This window comes from Artibeus jamaicensis, unplaced genomic scaffold (assembly GCF_021234435.1).
Source record: "Artibeus jamaicensis isolate MK-2021 breed Jamaican fruit bat unplaced genomic scaffold, CSHL_Jam_final contig_387, whole genome shotgun sequence".
Taxonomy (NCBI): Eukaryota; Metazoa; Chordata; class Mammalia; order Chiroptera; family Phyllostomidae; genus Artibeus; species Artibeus jamaicensis.
Window position 1 is genome coordinate 15353892 of NW_026521812.1, and position 16513 is coordinate 15370404.

At 37.4% G+C, this 16513-nt stretch overlaps 1 protein-coding gene across 2 annotated transcripts in view; it reads left to right on the top strand.

The window, feature by feature from the left end:
* Window positions 1-16513, top strand: part of CEP85L (centrosomal protein 85 like) — a 130526-nt gene that overhangs the window by 102985 nt on the left and 11028 nt on the right. The window contains exons 8-10 of one of the 2 annotated variants that reach the window (XM_037128902.2): window positions 1243-1397; window positions 6725-6842; window positions 7377-7427. In XM_037128902.2, the coding sequence (XP_036984797.2) occupies window positions 1243-1397; window positions 6725-6842; window positions 7377-7427 (324 nt within the window). The remainder of the gene's footprint in view (window positions 1-1242; window positions 1398-6724; window positions 6843-7376; window positions 7428-16513) is intronic. The other variant, XM_037128908.2, reaches the window with a different exon arrangement.

A 16513-nucleotide genomic window follows, 5' to 3' on the forward strand; every position in this document is an offset into this window, starting at 1 on the left:
TGGAATAGTTTTAACTTCAGAGAGACAGCAAGTCAAAGTGTGGTTTCCAGAGTTGAGGAGAGAAGTGGATGGGGAGTTGTTAATGGGTATAAAATTTGCTTTGCAAGATGCAAAGCTTTGCAAGATGCAAAGAGTTCTTTGTACCTTTTGCAACAGCATGGATGTACCTGGAGACTATTATGCTAAGTGAAATAAGCCAGTCAGAGAAAGACAAATACCATATGATCCCACTTATATGTGGCATCTAATGAACAAAATTAACGAGCAAAATAGAAACAAGGCATCGATACATTGAGCAGACTGACAGCTATCAGGGTTGAGGGGGGACTGGATGAAAGAAGGTGAAGGGATTAGCTAGAGAACATATGTGACCCATGGGCATGGTTAACAATGTGGCCATGGCCTTAAGGAAGGGGGTGAGGACAGGCTGGAGGTGGACAAAGTTGGGGGAGGAAGCAACTCTGATGTGCCCACAAAAATAAAGTGTATACATACGCGCGTACACACACAGACTCTCTTTGACTCAGCAGTCTCACTTGGAAAATTCTCTTGCACAGAAAGAAAAGACCAGATCTCATTGCCACAAAGATGTTTACTGCTGTGTTATTTTTAGTGGCAACTGGTCCCCTAAAACAAACAAACAGAAAAACAACCTGGAGACAACTTGAGGTTCTAACAACAGGGGAGTGATTAAATTCATGAGTATATATATGCTATATAATATTTAGATAAAACTGAAGGAAATGCAGTGTGTGTATTATCCTAAAAGTACACCATGCTGTGTGATATATTTAATGAATCGGGTTCTATAGGGACATCTCTTTCTGCTTTAACTTCCAAAAAACAAAAAGATGAAAAGAGTTCTCATGGTTAGTTGCACACTACGCGAATGTACGTGACAGTGCTGAAATGTACACTGAAAAATGGTTAAGATGGTAAATGTTTTGTTACGTATATTTTGCTACAATTAAAAATACAATAAAAAAATCCCCAAATTGAGATTATTCACCTTCTCTCTTTGTCTCCTAGAAAATTTTGGCTCCATTCTTCTCTTCTCCATACTTCCTTTCTCCCGGTTCTCTTTATGCAGAGGAGGAGATAAACTGTTATTAAGCAGATGAAATGAAGAAAGTGTGATTTTAACTATACTGTATTAATAATCCCTGGTAACACAGTAATAATTTCTAGTAGAAACACATCTAATATTTCATGTTTTATGAACTTAAAAAAATTTCTTACTAGCTGCAGGTTCTAGAAGAAAAAAATAAGAATTTACAAGAGACTTTGATAGACATGGAAAAAAAGCTTGAAGAGATAAAAAAACAGTGCCAAGAGAAAGAGGCACAGTTAATATGCCAGAAAAAGAAAGAAAAGGAGTTGGTAACTACGGTTCAGAGGTAAGAAAACCTTCAGTAATTCTTTTGTCATTTTTGAGTTATACTTTTCTCCTTTTTAAGTATATTTTATTGATTATGCTATTACAGTTGTACCATTTTTTTCTCTACTATATCCCTCTCCACCCATCATCCCCCCTCCCACCAGCATTCCCCCCAATTCAAGTTCATGGGTCATACATATAAGTTCTTTGGCCTCTCTATTTCCTATACGATTCTTAACCTCCTCTTGTCTATTTGTACCTATCATATATGCTTCTTATCCCCTGTACCTTTGCTCCCATTCTCCACCTTCCCCTCCCTGCTGGTAACTTTTCATGTGATATTCATTTCTGTGATTCTGTTCCTATTCTACTTGTCTGCTAAGTTTCTTTTTCTTTTTGATTTTTAGCTTTGGTTGCTGATAGTTGTGAGTCTGTTGTCATTTTACTGTTCATATTTTTTATCATAAGTCCCTTTAACATTTCATATAATAAGGGCTTGGTGATGATGAACTCCTTTAACTTGACCCTATCTAGGAAGCACTTTATCTGCCCTCCATTCTAAATGAAAGCTTTGCTGGAGAGAGTAATCTTGGTTGTAGCTCTTTGGATTTCATGACTTGGAATACTTCTTTCCAGCTCCTTCTTGCCTGTAAGGTTTCTTTTGAGAAATCAGCTGATAGTCTTAGGCGAACTCCTTTGTCGGTAGGTAACTGTTTCCTTTTTTTCTTGCTGCTTTTAAGATTCTCTCCTTCTCTTTAATCTTGGGTAACGTAATTATGATGTGCCTTGGAGTGTTCTTCCTTGGGTCCAACTTCTTTGGGACTCTCTGAGCTTCCTGGACTTGCTTATCTAGTTCCTTCACCAGATTGGGGAAGTTTTCCTTCATTATTTTTTCAAATAAGTTTTCAGTTTCTTGCTCTTCTCCTTTTCCTTCCAGCACCCCTCTTCTTGCATTCTTTAAAGTTGTCCCAGAGATTTCTAAGCCTCTCCTCTTTTTTTTTTTTAATTCTTGTTTCTTCATTCGGTTGTGGTTGAATGTTTATTTCTTCCTTCTCCAAATCATTGATTTGAGTCTTGGTTTCCTTCCCTTCACTGTTGGTTCCCTGTATGTTTTCCTTTATTTCACCTTGCATAGCCTTCATTTCTTCCTTATTTTGCAACCATATATTTCTGTGAGCATTCTGCTTATTAGTGTTTTTAACTCTGCTTCTGATAGGTTGGCTATCTCCTTGTCACTTAGTTATTTTTCTGGAGTTTTGATCTGTTCTTTCATTTGAGCCATATTTCTTTGTCTCCATGCACCTGTTAAGTTGTACAGGACAGAACCTTAGGTATTTGCCTTGGTGGGGCAATCCACTTCTCTGTATGTGGGAGATGGGTCAGAGTGGGAACAGTGCTGCTTGCTGGCTCTCGGCTGGCTTTCAGTCACTTTCCCTGCTACCCACAAGCAAAGTGGGCCCTTCTGGTGCTGATTGCAGGATGGGTGGGTTTGTGTACATTCTAGAACCCTGTGGGGCCCTCCAATGAACTCTCCTGTGAGACCGGGAGTTTCTCCTGCCACTGCAATCCCCACAGGTTTTTACAGCCAGAGGTTTTCAGGCTTTGTTTAATTGCACTGGAACCATGGGTGGAATGGTCTGTCTTGCTCCCCATTTGTCCCTGGCTCTCTATCTTATACACATACAAACATGGGACTACCTGTTCCTTCAGCCAGCACTTTGCCCGCCCTGGCAGCCACCACCTTGCTGCAAGTCTTCTCCACCCTGGCTGCCCATCTCTACCCCTCCTACCAGTCTAGATGAATGTTTCTTCTTTAACTCCTTGGTTGTTAGACTTCCATACAGTTTGATTATCTGGCAGTTCTCGTTGTTTCAGGAGGCTAAGTGTATCTACCCATACCTCCTGTCTTGGCCAGAAGTCCAACTTATTTATATTTTTCATAAAGCATTTTACTTGAAATACATTAACTTACAATTACTATTCTGTGTTCCTCTTATCTTAAAGATGTCGTATTAAGAAGCAGAAGCAGTGTATCATCAAAACAGATTGTCTCAGTTGTTATTTAACATTTTGTTGCAGCACACTGATATCTTGCCAAAGGTTTTAGATGAGAACAGTAAAAAAAAAAATTATCTAATGGATTTGTAAATAAGTAAGTAAAAATTCTAAATAACAGAAAGAGGGGCAGCCAAATACTCAGACTACAGTCCTTAATGAATTATGTCCAAGGGAAGTAATCAGCCCCCATTGCACCTCACTGTGGAGGGACAGATTGGGCTGTTGGCTACGTACCTTCCAGGTTTACTCACACATCTGGCCTCATGGGACTCCTCTGGTTTAAACCACTGCAGTTAGAATTACAGTGAATATCATTTGTTAGTATATTTAGCTAGTATTTAAGCTAGGAATACTGGATTCATGAAAAACCTAGATAACTATGTTATATATACATGTACATATACTGTCTGTTTGTAAAACTTAATAGATTATCAGTCATAAATAAATAAAATACTCTGAAGAATGAGACAACACAGCAACAAAAAACTAAATTTAAGGAATATACTCTTCATGCATATACCAGTGATATATAACCCTGCATATTCTCAGCTGTTTAATTAAAATGCATCTAGTAAATTTCATGTTAATATTGCTTTACTACTTTCAGAATCAAATGTGCCCATCCTACTTTCTTATTTTGGATTTCAGTAGAGAAAATTCCAATTTCTAGGTTAATTCAGTCTTCAGTGCTTCTAACCTAACTCCCAAAAATTCATATACTTTTGACTCCACCTTTTCTCCTATTTCCTGCTTTCCTTCTCTTTAAGGGAACTTTAGCACACATCTTAAAATAGCTTTCTGACTTCCACTAATTCTGCCATATGTTTTTTTCTTTCATCTTACTGATAAAATGAGGTAATGTATCCATTCTGATTTATAGGGCATTATGATTATAAATTCAAGCTGTGTTTTATGAATATAGAGTTAGGAACCCCTGAAAATAATCTGAATGTTTGTTTTGTTCCATTGTGTGCTTTTACATATTTAATATGATTTTATACCTTCTTTTTTATCTAGAGTTTCTCTTTTTTAGCTTTTTGGGGAACGTTGACTCTAGTATTCTTTATTTGGGAAGACTTAGTACAGTGCATTTCAGAATACATTTTCCATTTCTTAAATTTATCTCAATACTCTGTGAGATACTATCACAGAAAACTTTTCTCAATTTCAAACAGATGCAAAGGACCAAAGAAGGTCTTCTGTAATTCTTCAATACTTGTATGGCCATAGTGTCACTTGACTTTGGGGCAGGCGTGTTAGTTCAGTCTCCTCAGCTGTATGATACAGTTATTCCTTCAGCTCCAGGAGAGGTGTATATGTGACTTTGAATTATACCACTACAGTTTTCTGTTTTGTATGATGTTTCTAAGTTCCCTGCTTTATGACTACATAAGAACTTTTGAGATTTCAAAATAAACTAAGAAAGCTTTTCCATTAGAAATGAAAATGTAAGGAAATATGTGGGTGTGATCCCTAGTAATGCAATAGTTGGTCCCTTTGCTGATCAGGAGAACTATTAGAACACTTGTTATGACAAGCAGTACATTCCAAAGCCATGCGCTGCATTTATGATGCATTAAAACTCTTCTGGTGCCATCCCTTACCACACATCTGAGGCCCCGATGGTGTCATTCATGCTGCCAGTTCTTTGTCCACTATCTGGATGTGGTATTTCTTCTTCTTGAATTTTAATAAGTGTTTATTTGAACCCAACTGTGGGCACTGTCTGGAAGGAAGATCTCAAAGGCTCCCTTTTCTTTTTTTTAATTTATTTTTTTTGAAAGGCAGAGAAAACAGGATAGCCATAATACTTGAAAGAAGAAAAATAATGAAAATATCAAAACCCATATAAGATGAAGTCTGTTTTTTTTTTCTTAGTACTTGGCAACTCTTGAGTATGATCACAAGCTAAAGTAGAGTTATTCCTAGGTATCTTGCTGCTGAATTTTTTTGTCAGTATTGTAAATGGTATAGTTCCTTTTAACCCAAATATAGCTATTTTTCTTTTCTCAAGGATAATACTATCCCCTCCTTTATCCTTCTATCCTTAAGACATTGGAGTGTCTTTTTGTCATTTCCTCTTCTAAAACGCAACTGTGTTCCATGGATAGCCTGAGAAACTGTTAGGTCAAGTAATAAATACGAGGTCTTTCCAGAAGGTAGCCATCCACGTAATGTGAAAAACAGAGACATTTATTGAAGAAGATACAAGATACAAGAAACATTGTACATAGGACAATGATGCCTGAGTCCCCTTCAAAGTGGGCACCTTGGGACCTCACACAGTTCTCTCAGTCACCATCAGCTGCCCCATCCTACTTCTCTGAATCTCTTTGATGGTCAGAAATCTCTTCCCTTTCAAAGGTTATTTTAGTTTGGGGACAAGCCAGAAAATCACAGGGTCCAAATGTGGGCTGTAGGGACCCTGTGATTTAATGTTTCTGCTCCCCCCCAAAAAAACCCTGCATGAGACATGATGCACAAGCAGGTGTGTTGTGGCGAAGAAGCTGCCAATCACCAGTTGCCCATAGCTGCAGCCTTCTGAGTCATCCTAATAGAATCTGCAGAGGAATGTTGAGGTCTTATGCAAAACTTGATAAAGACTCATTGCTCTACATGTTCAGTCATTTTGAACGCGACAGTACACATGCACACTCAATAGCATCTACCACTGAGCAGTCCAGTGAAGTTGTCATTGTTAATGTTTGTGCATTCCAGTCCACTCCCCTGGGCTGCCAGGTTACATCTATGTCATGCAAACCGTTCTCATTATATTAACAATGGCTGGCCTTTTTCTGAACAGACCTCGTATAATAGATTGCTGCTGTAATTAATGAAGGAGAAATGTAATTCTGCTGGTTTAGGCAACAGCTAACTATCTTTATAAACTTATTTGAGCTTAGAATGGAGGGCAACGATGTGTGTTCATAATCCTAGGCTCCCTACCACAATCATCTTAACCAAGTAGCTCTGCTTTTGGCGGGGAGAGGTAGGGAGAAGAGGGTTTAGATTGTAGAGCTCAGACTGGGGTAATGGGGGCCTAAAGCTGTCACATACTGAGCAACTCGACTCTGGTCTCATTCCTGAAAATGTAATCAGCTTCCTGTATATTTCTTACTTGCATGAAATAGAGGTACTCAAACTTATTCATATACCATCTGTAGGTCTTCATTATTGCCTAACTAAAAACTGTTATAGACTAAGTAGGGGCTTCATTTATGTTGAAGTCTTCTACCAAAGTCAGCACATAGAGCTTATTTTCTTTATATAATTGTCTTTATAAAACAGTTTGCAGCAAAAGGTAGAAAGATGCCTTGAAGATGGAATTCGCCTTCCTATGTTAGATGCAAAACAGCTTCAGAATGAAAACGATAACCTGAGAGAACAAAATGAAAATGCTGGCAAGGTCAGTGGGTGTCTTTGATAACAAATATGAAATCTATACTATGTGGATATGTGTGTCTAGATAAATAATTCATAGTTGCTTTTTATTCTTGCTAACATTTAATAGCTGATGGAAATTTTGGTATTTAATAGCTGATGGAAATTTTGGTTTGAATATCTTTATTTAGAAAAAAGAAAAAAATTTAAATAAATTTAAATAAAAACCAAACTCAGGAAATTATATTACTTCTTAGCAAAATCAAAAGGATATCTTTTTCCTTCCTAAATTATTCAAAGTCTGTTCCAAAGGTATTTTTATAAGTTGCATTATAGAAAATTTTTGTCAAGAAGTACAGGAAGTTTATAATTTTACATATGTGTGATTCAAATCATGTGGCTGTTTAAAGGATAGTTGGTATGAATACTGTTATTAAAAAATTTACATCCTGATTTTTAAAAAAATTAGAATTGCCTGTGATCATCTTTGCTTTTTTGTTGAAATACTGATATTTTTGGAAATTTTTTGATTCAGACTAAGATATTTACTGTGTTTTAGATAATAGATAGCCAACGCGATGAGATCGACAGAATGACTTTCGAAATTCAGGTAAGGAATGTTTGGTACTTCTTTTAATTTAGCTTTATGCCAATTTACTAGTTATAAACCTAAAAAGTATAAAGTATATATGGTATGTATTTGTATGAAAAGGTTAATAGCACTTAGAATTCTCTAATATTAATCTTTCAATTTTTTAGAACAAAAATGCTATTCAGTAAATCAGTTCTTCAAAAATTGTGAAGATTGTTCCTTACCTGTTCTCTTTTTAATTGGGTGTAGTCTACCTCTCCTGTTAAGAACACATTTGGTTGTGGTCATCAGTGATCTAATATAAATAAGAGTGGTCTATTTTTAGTCCACTGAGACTGCAAAAGCCTTCTCTGTCCTAAGATACTATTCTTTCAGTGTATTCAAAGTATATAACGTTTTATTTACAAATTTGTGTCTCTACCTTCTACTTAGATTCCTGAGAGTGGAGATGATGGTAGATATCTGCATATCCAGAGTTTAGAGTACCTGACCCATAATACACAACCCCAAATTTGTGAATTAAGTAGATTTTTTAATTCTTTTATTGATTTTCCATATTTACTGAGCACTTCTATATGTGGCGGACACTGTTCTTGACACTGGGGGGGTTCATCATTGAACAAAGCAAGTTCTTGCCTATTTTAGTGGGATGAGATGGAGAAAATGAATTATTATATTAGGTAGTGATATGAGCTATTAAAAAAATAGAGAGCAATGAAAGTTTCATTAGGTACAGTCATCATGCAGTTTTATATGGGAAAGTAATATTTACACAGATCTGAGTGAAGATAAGCCCAGGGAAAGCATTCCAGGCAAAGGGAGCAACCAGCATCCTGAATGTGCCTGGTGCACTCTGGGACCTGCAGGGAGGCTGCCATCTGGAGTGCAGTGATTGTGAGGGCGATGGGTGAGAGGTGACAGGAGAAAGTAGCTGGGGGCCAGGTGACTTAGGGGCCTATGTTCATGTATTGATATTTTATTCTAAGTATGATAGAAAGCCATTGGACATATTTTGCTGAATAAATACTTTTATGCCTCCTAATTCTAATATTCTTTAAAATGAGAGTTAAAAAGGAAAAGATAAATGGTTTGGATGTTAGTCTTTTTTATTGCTTTTGGCCGTATTGAGTAATTTGTCAATTTAATCAACAAGTACGTGAGCCTGCTGGTTTGATTCTTAGGGGTTATAGTTCTTCATTTATAATCCTACAGATACAACTTAAGTTGTTCTACAAGCCATTTGAATCACAAGATGGTTAGGTTTTCTTAGCTATTATTTAACCTATAGACCATAATGAAAGGAATTTATATTTTACTTGCTAACATTTTCTGAGAAGTAAATCTAGGAGAAGTTATCTCAGTTCAAATTAAGGACAGCATCTCAACATTGTCCTTTGGCATTGAAGTGTTGGTGGATAAGACAAGATTTTATTTATCACATGCTGTCTCATATTATAGATGTTCAAGATATATTTGTATTGGTTGAAATGTGTATTTTTTCTATTTGTTGAGTCATCTTAGTACAATGTATTCTTCCACATTAACCAAATCTTGCTCGCATTTAGATAATGTCATGACCATCTATAAACAAATATGTAGAATAATATGTAATTATATGCCCTTCTGTTGTTTGATCTTAAATGCTTGAGTAAATATTTTTTTATTTCTTCAAAATAATTAGAATAGAAGCCAAACTAATAAGATACATTTATTTCTGAATATTTGGGGGCGGACAATACAATATACTCACTAATTCTATCATCTTGTGAAGCAGTGGCAAGTTGATTCATGATGTTGAAAGTGCGGGGGGAAGTCAGCCTTCCACTAGTTATATAAAAAAAGTGGTACTTCCTGCAAAAGTATATGCTGATTTTAAAATTGAGTTGATTGCTCTAAAAGTAAAGATTAACTGGCACGAAAATCTTGTTTACTTATTGATACTTTAGAAATATTGCCTTTCTGTACATCCATGAACCAGTAATGGCTGAACTGTCTTCTCCTGCAGGTTTTCTTCTGTCATTTATACAATGTAAAAAGATACTTTTCAGTTGAACATTCCCCATCATGTCCATAAACATGGCTGCAGTCCGTGTGAATGAGTTGTTCATTGGGCATTACCTTCCAGTTATCCTTCAAAAGCACATTTCATCTACATTTTCTCCCACAAGGAACTCCTTTACCACTAATTCCAATATTAATTATCATTGAAACTATTAGCTTATTTATTCAGCCTATAGCACTAGCTGTACGCCTTACCGCGAATATTACTGCCGGCCACCTGCTAATTCACCTAATTGGCGGTGCTACCCTAGCTCTTATGAATATCAGTACAGCTACCGCTCTTATCACATTTGTGATTCTAGTCCTACTAAACCATCTTAGAATTTGCTGTAAAGGCTGTCTCCACAGAGCTATTACTGTTGAAATCTTCTGGCAGAGGCAATACAGAGGAAAAAAGTTTACTTGTTTTGTTTAACATATTAAAGTGTTTCCTCACCAAATAAACTTATGAACTGAAAATGGCTTTTCTGAATTGACAGGTATCGATGCATGATCATAGTGCTTCAGGTGGGCACAGGTGACCAGGTTCTTGGTGATCACAAACAATGAATTGAACTGAACAGCCAGTTTATAGCAGAAAGGGAGAAAGCATGTTTATTAAGTGATAATATACTCCACAGAACATAGGAGAGGGTCAATTCTGAGCAAAGATTGACAACCAGTGGCCAAAGGGATTCTATTCTTTTCTTTTAAGTAGACTTTATTGATTATGCTATTATAGTTGTCCTAATTTCTCTCCTTTGCTCCCTCTACCCTGGACGCCCATTCCCTCCAGCCACCCCCACACCCTTAGTTCATGTCCATAGGTTATGCATATAAGTTCTCTGGCTACTCCATCCCCTTTCTATTTTCTTTCTACCAATGTGTGCTTCTTAAACCCTACACCTTTCCCCCCATTCTCCCCTTCTGCCTCCCAACTGATAACCCTCCAAATGATCTCCGTACCTTTGATTCTGTTTCTGTTCTGCTTGTTAGCTTAGTTTGTTGTTATTTTTTTATACTCAGTTGTTGATAGTTGTGTGTTTGTTGCCATTTTAATGTTCACAATTTTGATCTTTTTCTTAAGTCCCTTTAACATTTCTTATAATAAGGCCTTGGTGATGATGAACTCCTTTAGCTTTACCTTGTCTGGGAAGCACTTTATCAGCACTTCCATTCTAAACGATAGCTTTGCTGGATAGAGTAATCTAGGTTATAGGTCCTTGCCTTTCACAGCTTTGAATACTTCTTGCCAGTCCCTTTTGGCCTGCAAAGTTTCTTTTGAAAAATGAGCTGATGGTCTTAGGGGAATTCCTTTGTAGGTAACTCTCTGCTTTTTTCTCTTGCTGCTTTTAAGGTTCTGTCTTTATCTTTAATCTTTAGCACTTTAATGATGATGTGTTGATATGGTCTTTTTTGGGGTCCAACTTGTCTGTGCTTCCTGAACTTGTATGTCTATTTCCTTCACCAAATTAAGGAAGTTTTCTTTCACTGTTTTTCAAATAAGTTTTCAATTTCTTGTTCCTCATTTCCTGCTGGTACCCCTGTGATTCAGGTGTTGATATATTTGAAGATGCTCCATAGACTCCTTAGCCTATCCTTGTTTTTTTTAATTCTTTTTTTTCTTCCTCTTCTGTTTGATTGTTTTTTTCTTGTTTATGCTCTAAATCATTGATTTGATTCTCGACTTCATCCCCTCCACTGTTGGATTCCTGTAGATTTTTCTTTGTTTCACTTAATGTAACCTTCATTTCTGCCTGAGTCTTTTTTTGGCTGTTTTAGTATCCAGTGAGTTCCTTGAGCATCCTGATCACCAGTGTTTTGAACTCTGCATCTGATATCTCCATTTTGTTTAGTTCTTTTTCTGGAGTTTTGTTCTGTTCTTTTATTTGGGCCATGTTTCTTTGTCTCCTCATTTTGGCAGCCTCTCTGTGTTTGTTTCTGTGTATTAGAGCTGCTTTGACCCCGTGTCTTAGTAGCATGGCCTGTGGTAGAAAAATGTACCTATAGATTGTATGGGGTGGAGCCTTAGGTAATTGCCAGGAGGGGTAATCTGTGTCACTGCTCTGTGGCTCTGTGTGGGGGGAGGGCTTGGAGAGGGGACATTGCCACTGCCTGCCCTCAGGAGTTTTTCCCAGGATGGAATTGTCTCCCAACATTCACCCTGATACCAGTCACTTCAGTTTCTCCTCGTGTGACACTGGTGCCCTTCTAGCTATTGCCCTGGTGCTGCATCACAGAGGGAGTGAGTCTGCATAAGTCCTAAATCTGCTGTGGTCTTTTAAGAGGGGTCTCCTGAGAATCTCACACTTTCTTCCAACTGCCCCAACCCCCACTGATTTTTATAGCCAGAAGTAATGGGGACTTATCTTCCCGGCGCTGGAACCATGGACTGGGTGGTCAGGTGTGGGACCAGAAACTTTTGCTCCCAAGGTATCCCTCCCTGTTTTTATTCACCACATGTGAATATGGAATCACTTGTTCTGCATGTCCATGCTGCTCCATGTCTCCACACCTCTACGACTCTCCAGAGGGATCTACAATGCTAATTTATTATAATGCTATTATAATGAAGCATGGGTCATGTAGCATCTTCTGCCGAGGTGCAATCATGATTCACTGTGATTCAGCACTTTTCCAGAAAGCAGCAACAGCTGGTGTTAGAATAGGGTCTCTGTTCTGTACCAATGTCCTTTGTCTTAGTCCTGGGGCTCCTCTGGAGTTTCCTCTCCCCTGGCTATTTCCTGACTCAATAGTATCACAAAAGACAGAATGATGCTTCAAAGGTCATTAAGAGTGTTCACTCTTAAAGTCATGGCTGGACACACTAATCCCAAAACTGTGACAGTCTGTTCTATTTATTAACCCATAAGACATTTCCACAGACTCAGGATATTTTATTGTGTTTAGTAAATCTCTGTTACAGCCTTCATCTAGCAGGTTTTCTCAATAAAAATGGTGGGAAAGTATATCATAAGCCAATAGACTGCCCTATAAGTAGAATATAACCTTTCTTTTTTATGTTTTAAAAGATTTTATTTATTTATTTTTAGAGAGAGGGGAAGGGAGGGAGAAAGAGAGGGACAGAAACAGCGATGTGAAAGAAATATCCACTGATTGTCTATGCGCCCTGGCCAGGATGGAACTGCAAACCCGGTGTGTGCCCTGACTGGGCATCGAACAGGCACCTTTTGCTTTGCGGGTGACACCCAGCCAACTGAGCCATTACCAATCAGGGCAGAGTCTAACTTTTCTTTAAACTAAATAAATGTCAATTGATTCACTGTTTCCCATTATTGTGTGACGTTTATGTACTGTTTTTATGTTATCCTAATTTTGTGATGTTTTGACATGAAGTTTTTTCACCCTTCAGTTTTTTTAATTTTTAAAGTTTAACCTCCATGAAATTTACTTTATAATGCATGTAAAGCTAAAAACATTTTTATCAAAAACTAATACTAATTTTTGAAAAACCTAGCAGCCAAAAAAAAACTTCTATCAAAAGAAAAGTAACTTTTTAACAAGTAAGCTTTCTCTCCAGTGTTTGTACATCTAAAGAGTACATCTCTACAGCGGAGTGGGAGGAGGAGAAGGGGGGAGAAAGTACAGAGAGTAAGTAGCATAAATGGTAGGTAGAAAATAGATGGGGGGGCAAGAATAGTATGGGAAATATAGAATCTGAAGAACTTGTGACACATGGACATAAACTAAAGGGGGGAATGGTGGGGGAGGGGGTGTGCAGGGGGGAGGGGAATGGAACAACTATAATGGCATAATCAATAAAATATATTAAAAAGAAAAAATACACCTCTAATGTATATATGTATGCTTGCTGTGTATACATTATAGTTCTTGCTTAATTAAAATGTAGAAAAATTGTAAAACATGGGTTTAACTTTTGAAAAATTATTTCTTTGTGTGAGATGGGGAGTCATATGAAGGGAGTGCCCTTGAATCATAAAAGAATGTTCCCGAGCCTGTGTGTGTTATGAGTGGTCACCAAACATTACTTGGCATGTTTTAAAATAGACACTTCTGGGCCCCACTGTGAACCTAATGAATCAGATCTTTGGAGTAAAACTTGAAATAAGTATTATTAACAAGTTCCCGGGAAGTTTTTTTTTATAGTCTAGCAGCTGTCCTGGTCTGGGAGTCTTTAGAAGGTATTGTGACAAGCCCAAACAAGGCAGTCAGAGTCCCAGTATTCTTGGAGGTTCTGCGCCCAGTCCGTGAGGGCACCCAGTCCTGTCCAGGAGGACAGGAGAAGAGAGCCCCGCCTTTGCCTGCACTTGCCTGAGGCTTAGCCCCAGCCACGGGTGGCTGAGGGCAGGATGAGAAATGCTGTTGTCCTGCCACTACTGGGAAGACAGCTCTTCAACTGGGAACTAGGCTTAGCTGGTATTACTGAGTTTTAGTAGATTTTCTTGAATATATGTTTCTTCATTTGCTGCACACTTTTAGAACCATTTCCAGAAACTATGTTTTTTAAAAAATAATATTCACATGAGCTCCTCATGTCATCTCTCTGGAAGCAGACCTCTCAAGTGGATATTTTTTAAAGTTATATCTGGTAGCAAGATGGTAGTGAAGAAAGGAATTTGAGCTTGTACAAGTATGACTACTTGTAACTCAAGGGATTTGCACACTGTGAATAGGCAGACATCTAGGATATTGTCTGCTTACACACTGCATAATTCTCACAGTACAGTACAATTTTGATCAATTTGGAGCCTAGAAAGCTTGAACACTTTACCCATTCTTGTACAGCGTAAGCTGTGGACCCAGGGCCTAGTTTTATCTGGCACCAAAATCTTATGCTCTTACCATTAATTCTCCTTTTTTCCTCCCAGTGTTAACTTTATTTTATTATTGAGATGTAATTGATATGTGGCATTAGTTTTATGTGTACAGGATAATGATTTTATATTTTTATCTATTGTGAAGTGATTATCACAATAAATCTAGTTTACAACTATCACCACATAGTTATACATTTTTTCCTTGTAATGGGAACTTTCGAGATTCACATTTAGCAGTTGTCAAATATACAATGCACTATTATTAACTATAGTCACCATGCTGAGTATTACATTTCCAGGATGTATTTTATAATTGGAAGTTTATACCTCTTACCTCTTTCTATTAAGCACCCCAACCTCCCATCCCTGAAACCATCAGTCTGTTTTCTGTTATCTGTATACTGTAAGTATCTCACTTGACTTAATACCCTCAAGGTCTATCCCTGTTGTCACAAATGGCAACAGTTCCTTTTTGTGGCTGAGTAATATTCCACTGTGTATGTACTGTATACACAGTGGAGTATTACTTTTGCTTATTCATTTATCCATTGATGGACACTTAGGTTGCTTCCATGTTTTGGTTATTGAGAATACTGCTGCAGTGAACATGGGGTGCATACATCATTTGGAGGTGAAGTTTTTGTTTCCTTTGGATAAATACTCAAAAATGGAATTTCTGGATCATCTGATTGTTCTATATTTTTTTTTTGAGAAACTATGTACTGTTTTTCACAGTGGCTGTACCAATTTGCATTTCTACCAGTGGTGCACAAGGTTCCCTTTTCCTCATATTCTTGCCAGCACTTGTTATCTCCAGGGTTTTGTTTTGTTTTGTATAATAACATCCCAACAGTTCTTGGGTGATAATCTCCTTGTGGCTTTGATTTCCATGTCCCTGATGATGAGCAGCTTTGTTTGGACCCATTGGCCATCTGTATGTTTTCTTTGAAAAATATCTATGTAGAACCTCTGCCCATTTTTTAATCATATTGTTTATGTATTTTTGCTATTGAGTTGTATGACTTCTTTATATTGTGGATGTTACCCTTTTATCAGATACATGATTTGCAAATATTTTCTCCCATTTGTTAGGTTGCCTTTTCATTTTGGTTTCCTTTGCTGTGCAGAAGTTTCTTAATGTAGTGCTCCCACTTCTTACATTTTTGATGCCACAATTTATTTTTTTAATCTTGTGTATCCATTAACAAAGTATTGACATTAGATAATTCTGAATTTTACTATATTTTATTTACCTTTACCAGTGACATCTATACTTTCATATGTTTTTGTGTTACTAATGAGTGCCCTTATATTTGACTTATGTTTTTTAAAATATTTCTTGTAAGGTCAGTTTAGTGGTGATGTATTTCTTCAGCTTTTGCTTATGTGGAAAATCCAGTTTTGAAGGACAATTTTGCTGGGTAGAGCAAAATTTTGCTTTAACTTTTGCAATTTTTTAAAATTTTATTTTAATTCTTGTTTAAGTACAGTTTTCTGTCTTTTACTCCCATCCCAGCCCACCCCCCCCAGTGCTCCCCACACCCCTTCCATTTCCACCCCCCTTAGTTGTTGTCCATGTGTCCTTTATACTAGTTCCTGTAAAACCTTCGCCTTTTCCCCTGAAATTCCCTCCCCTCTCCCCTTTCTCTTCTCCCCTTTGGTCACTGTCAGCCTATTCTCTATTTCAGTATCTTTGGCTATATTTTGCATGTTTGTTTGTTTGTTTTGTTGTTTAGGTTCCTGGTAAAGGTGAGATCATATGGTATTTGTCTTTTACCACCTGACTTATTTCACTTAGCATAATGCTTCCCAGTTCCATCCATGCTGTTTGAAAGGGTAGGAGCTCCTTCTTTCTTTCTGCTACATAGAATTCCATTGTGTAAATGTACCATAGTTTTTTGATCCATTCATTTACTGATGGGCACCTAGGTTGCTTCCAGCACTTGGCTATTGTAAATTGTGCTGCTATGAACATTGGGGTGCATAGGTTCTTTTGGATTGGTGTTTCAGGGTTCTTAGGATATACTCCTAGCAGTAGAATTGCTGGGTCAAAGGGTAGATCCATTTTTAGTTTTCTGAGAAAATTCCATACTGTTTTTCATAGTGGTTGTACCAATCTGCAATGCCACCAAGAGTGCACTAGGGTTCCATTCTCTCCACAACCTCTCCAACCCTTGTTGTTTGTTGCTTTGTTTATGATGGCCATTCTGACTGATGTGAAGTGGTATCTCATTGGTTTTAATTTGCATCTCTCTGATAGCTAGT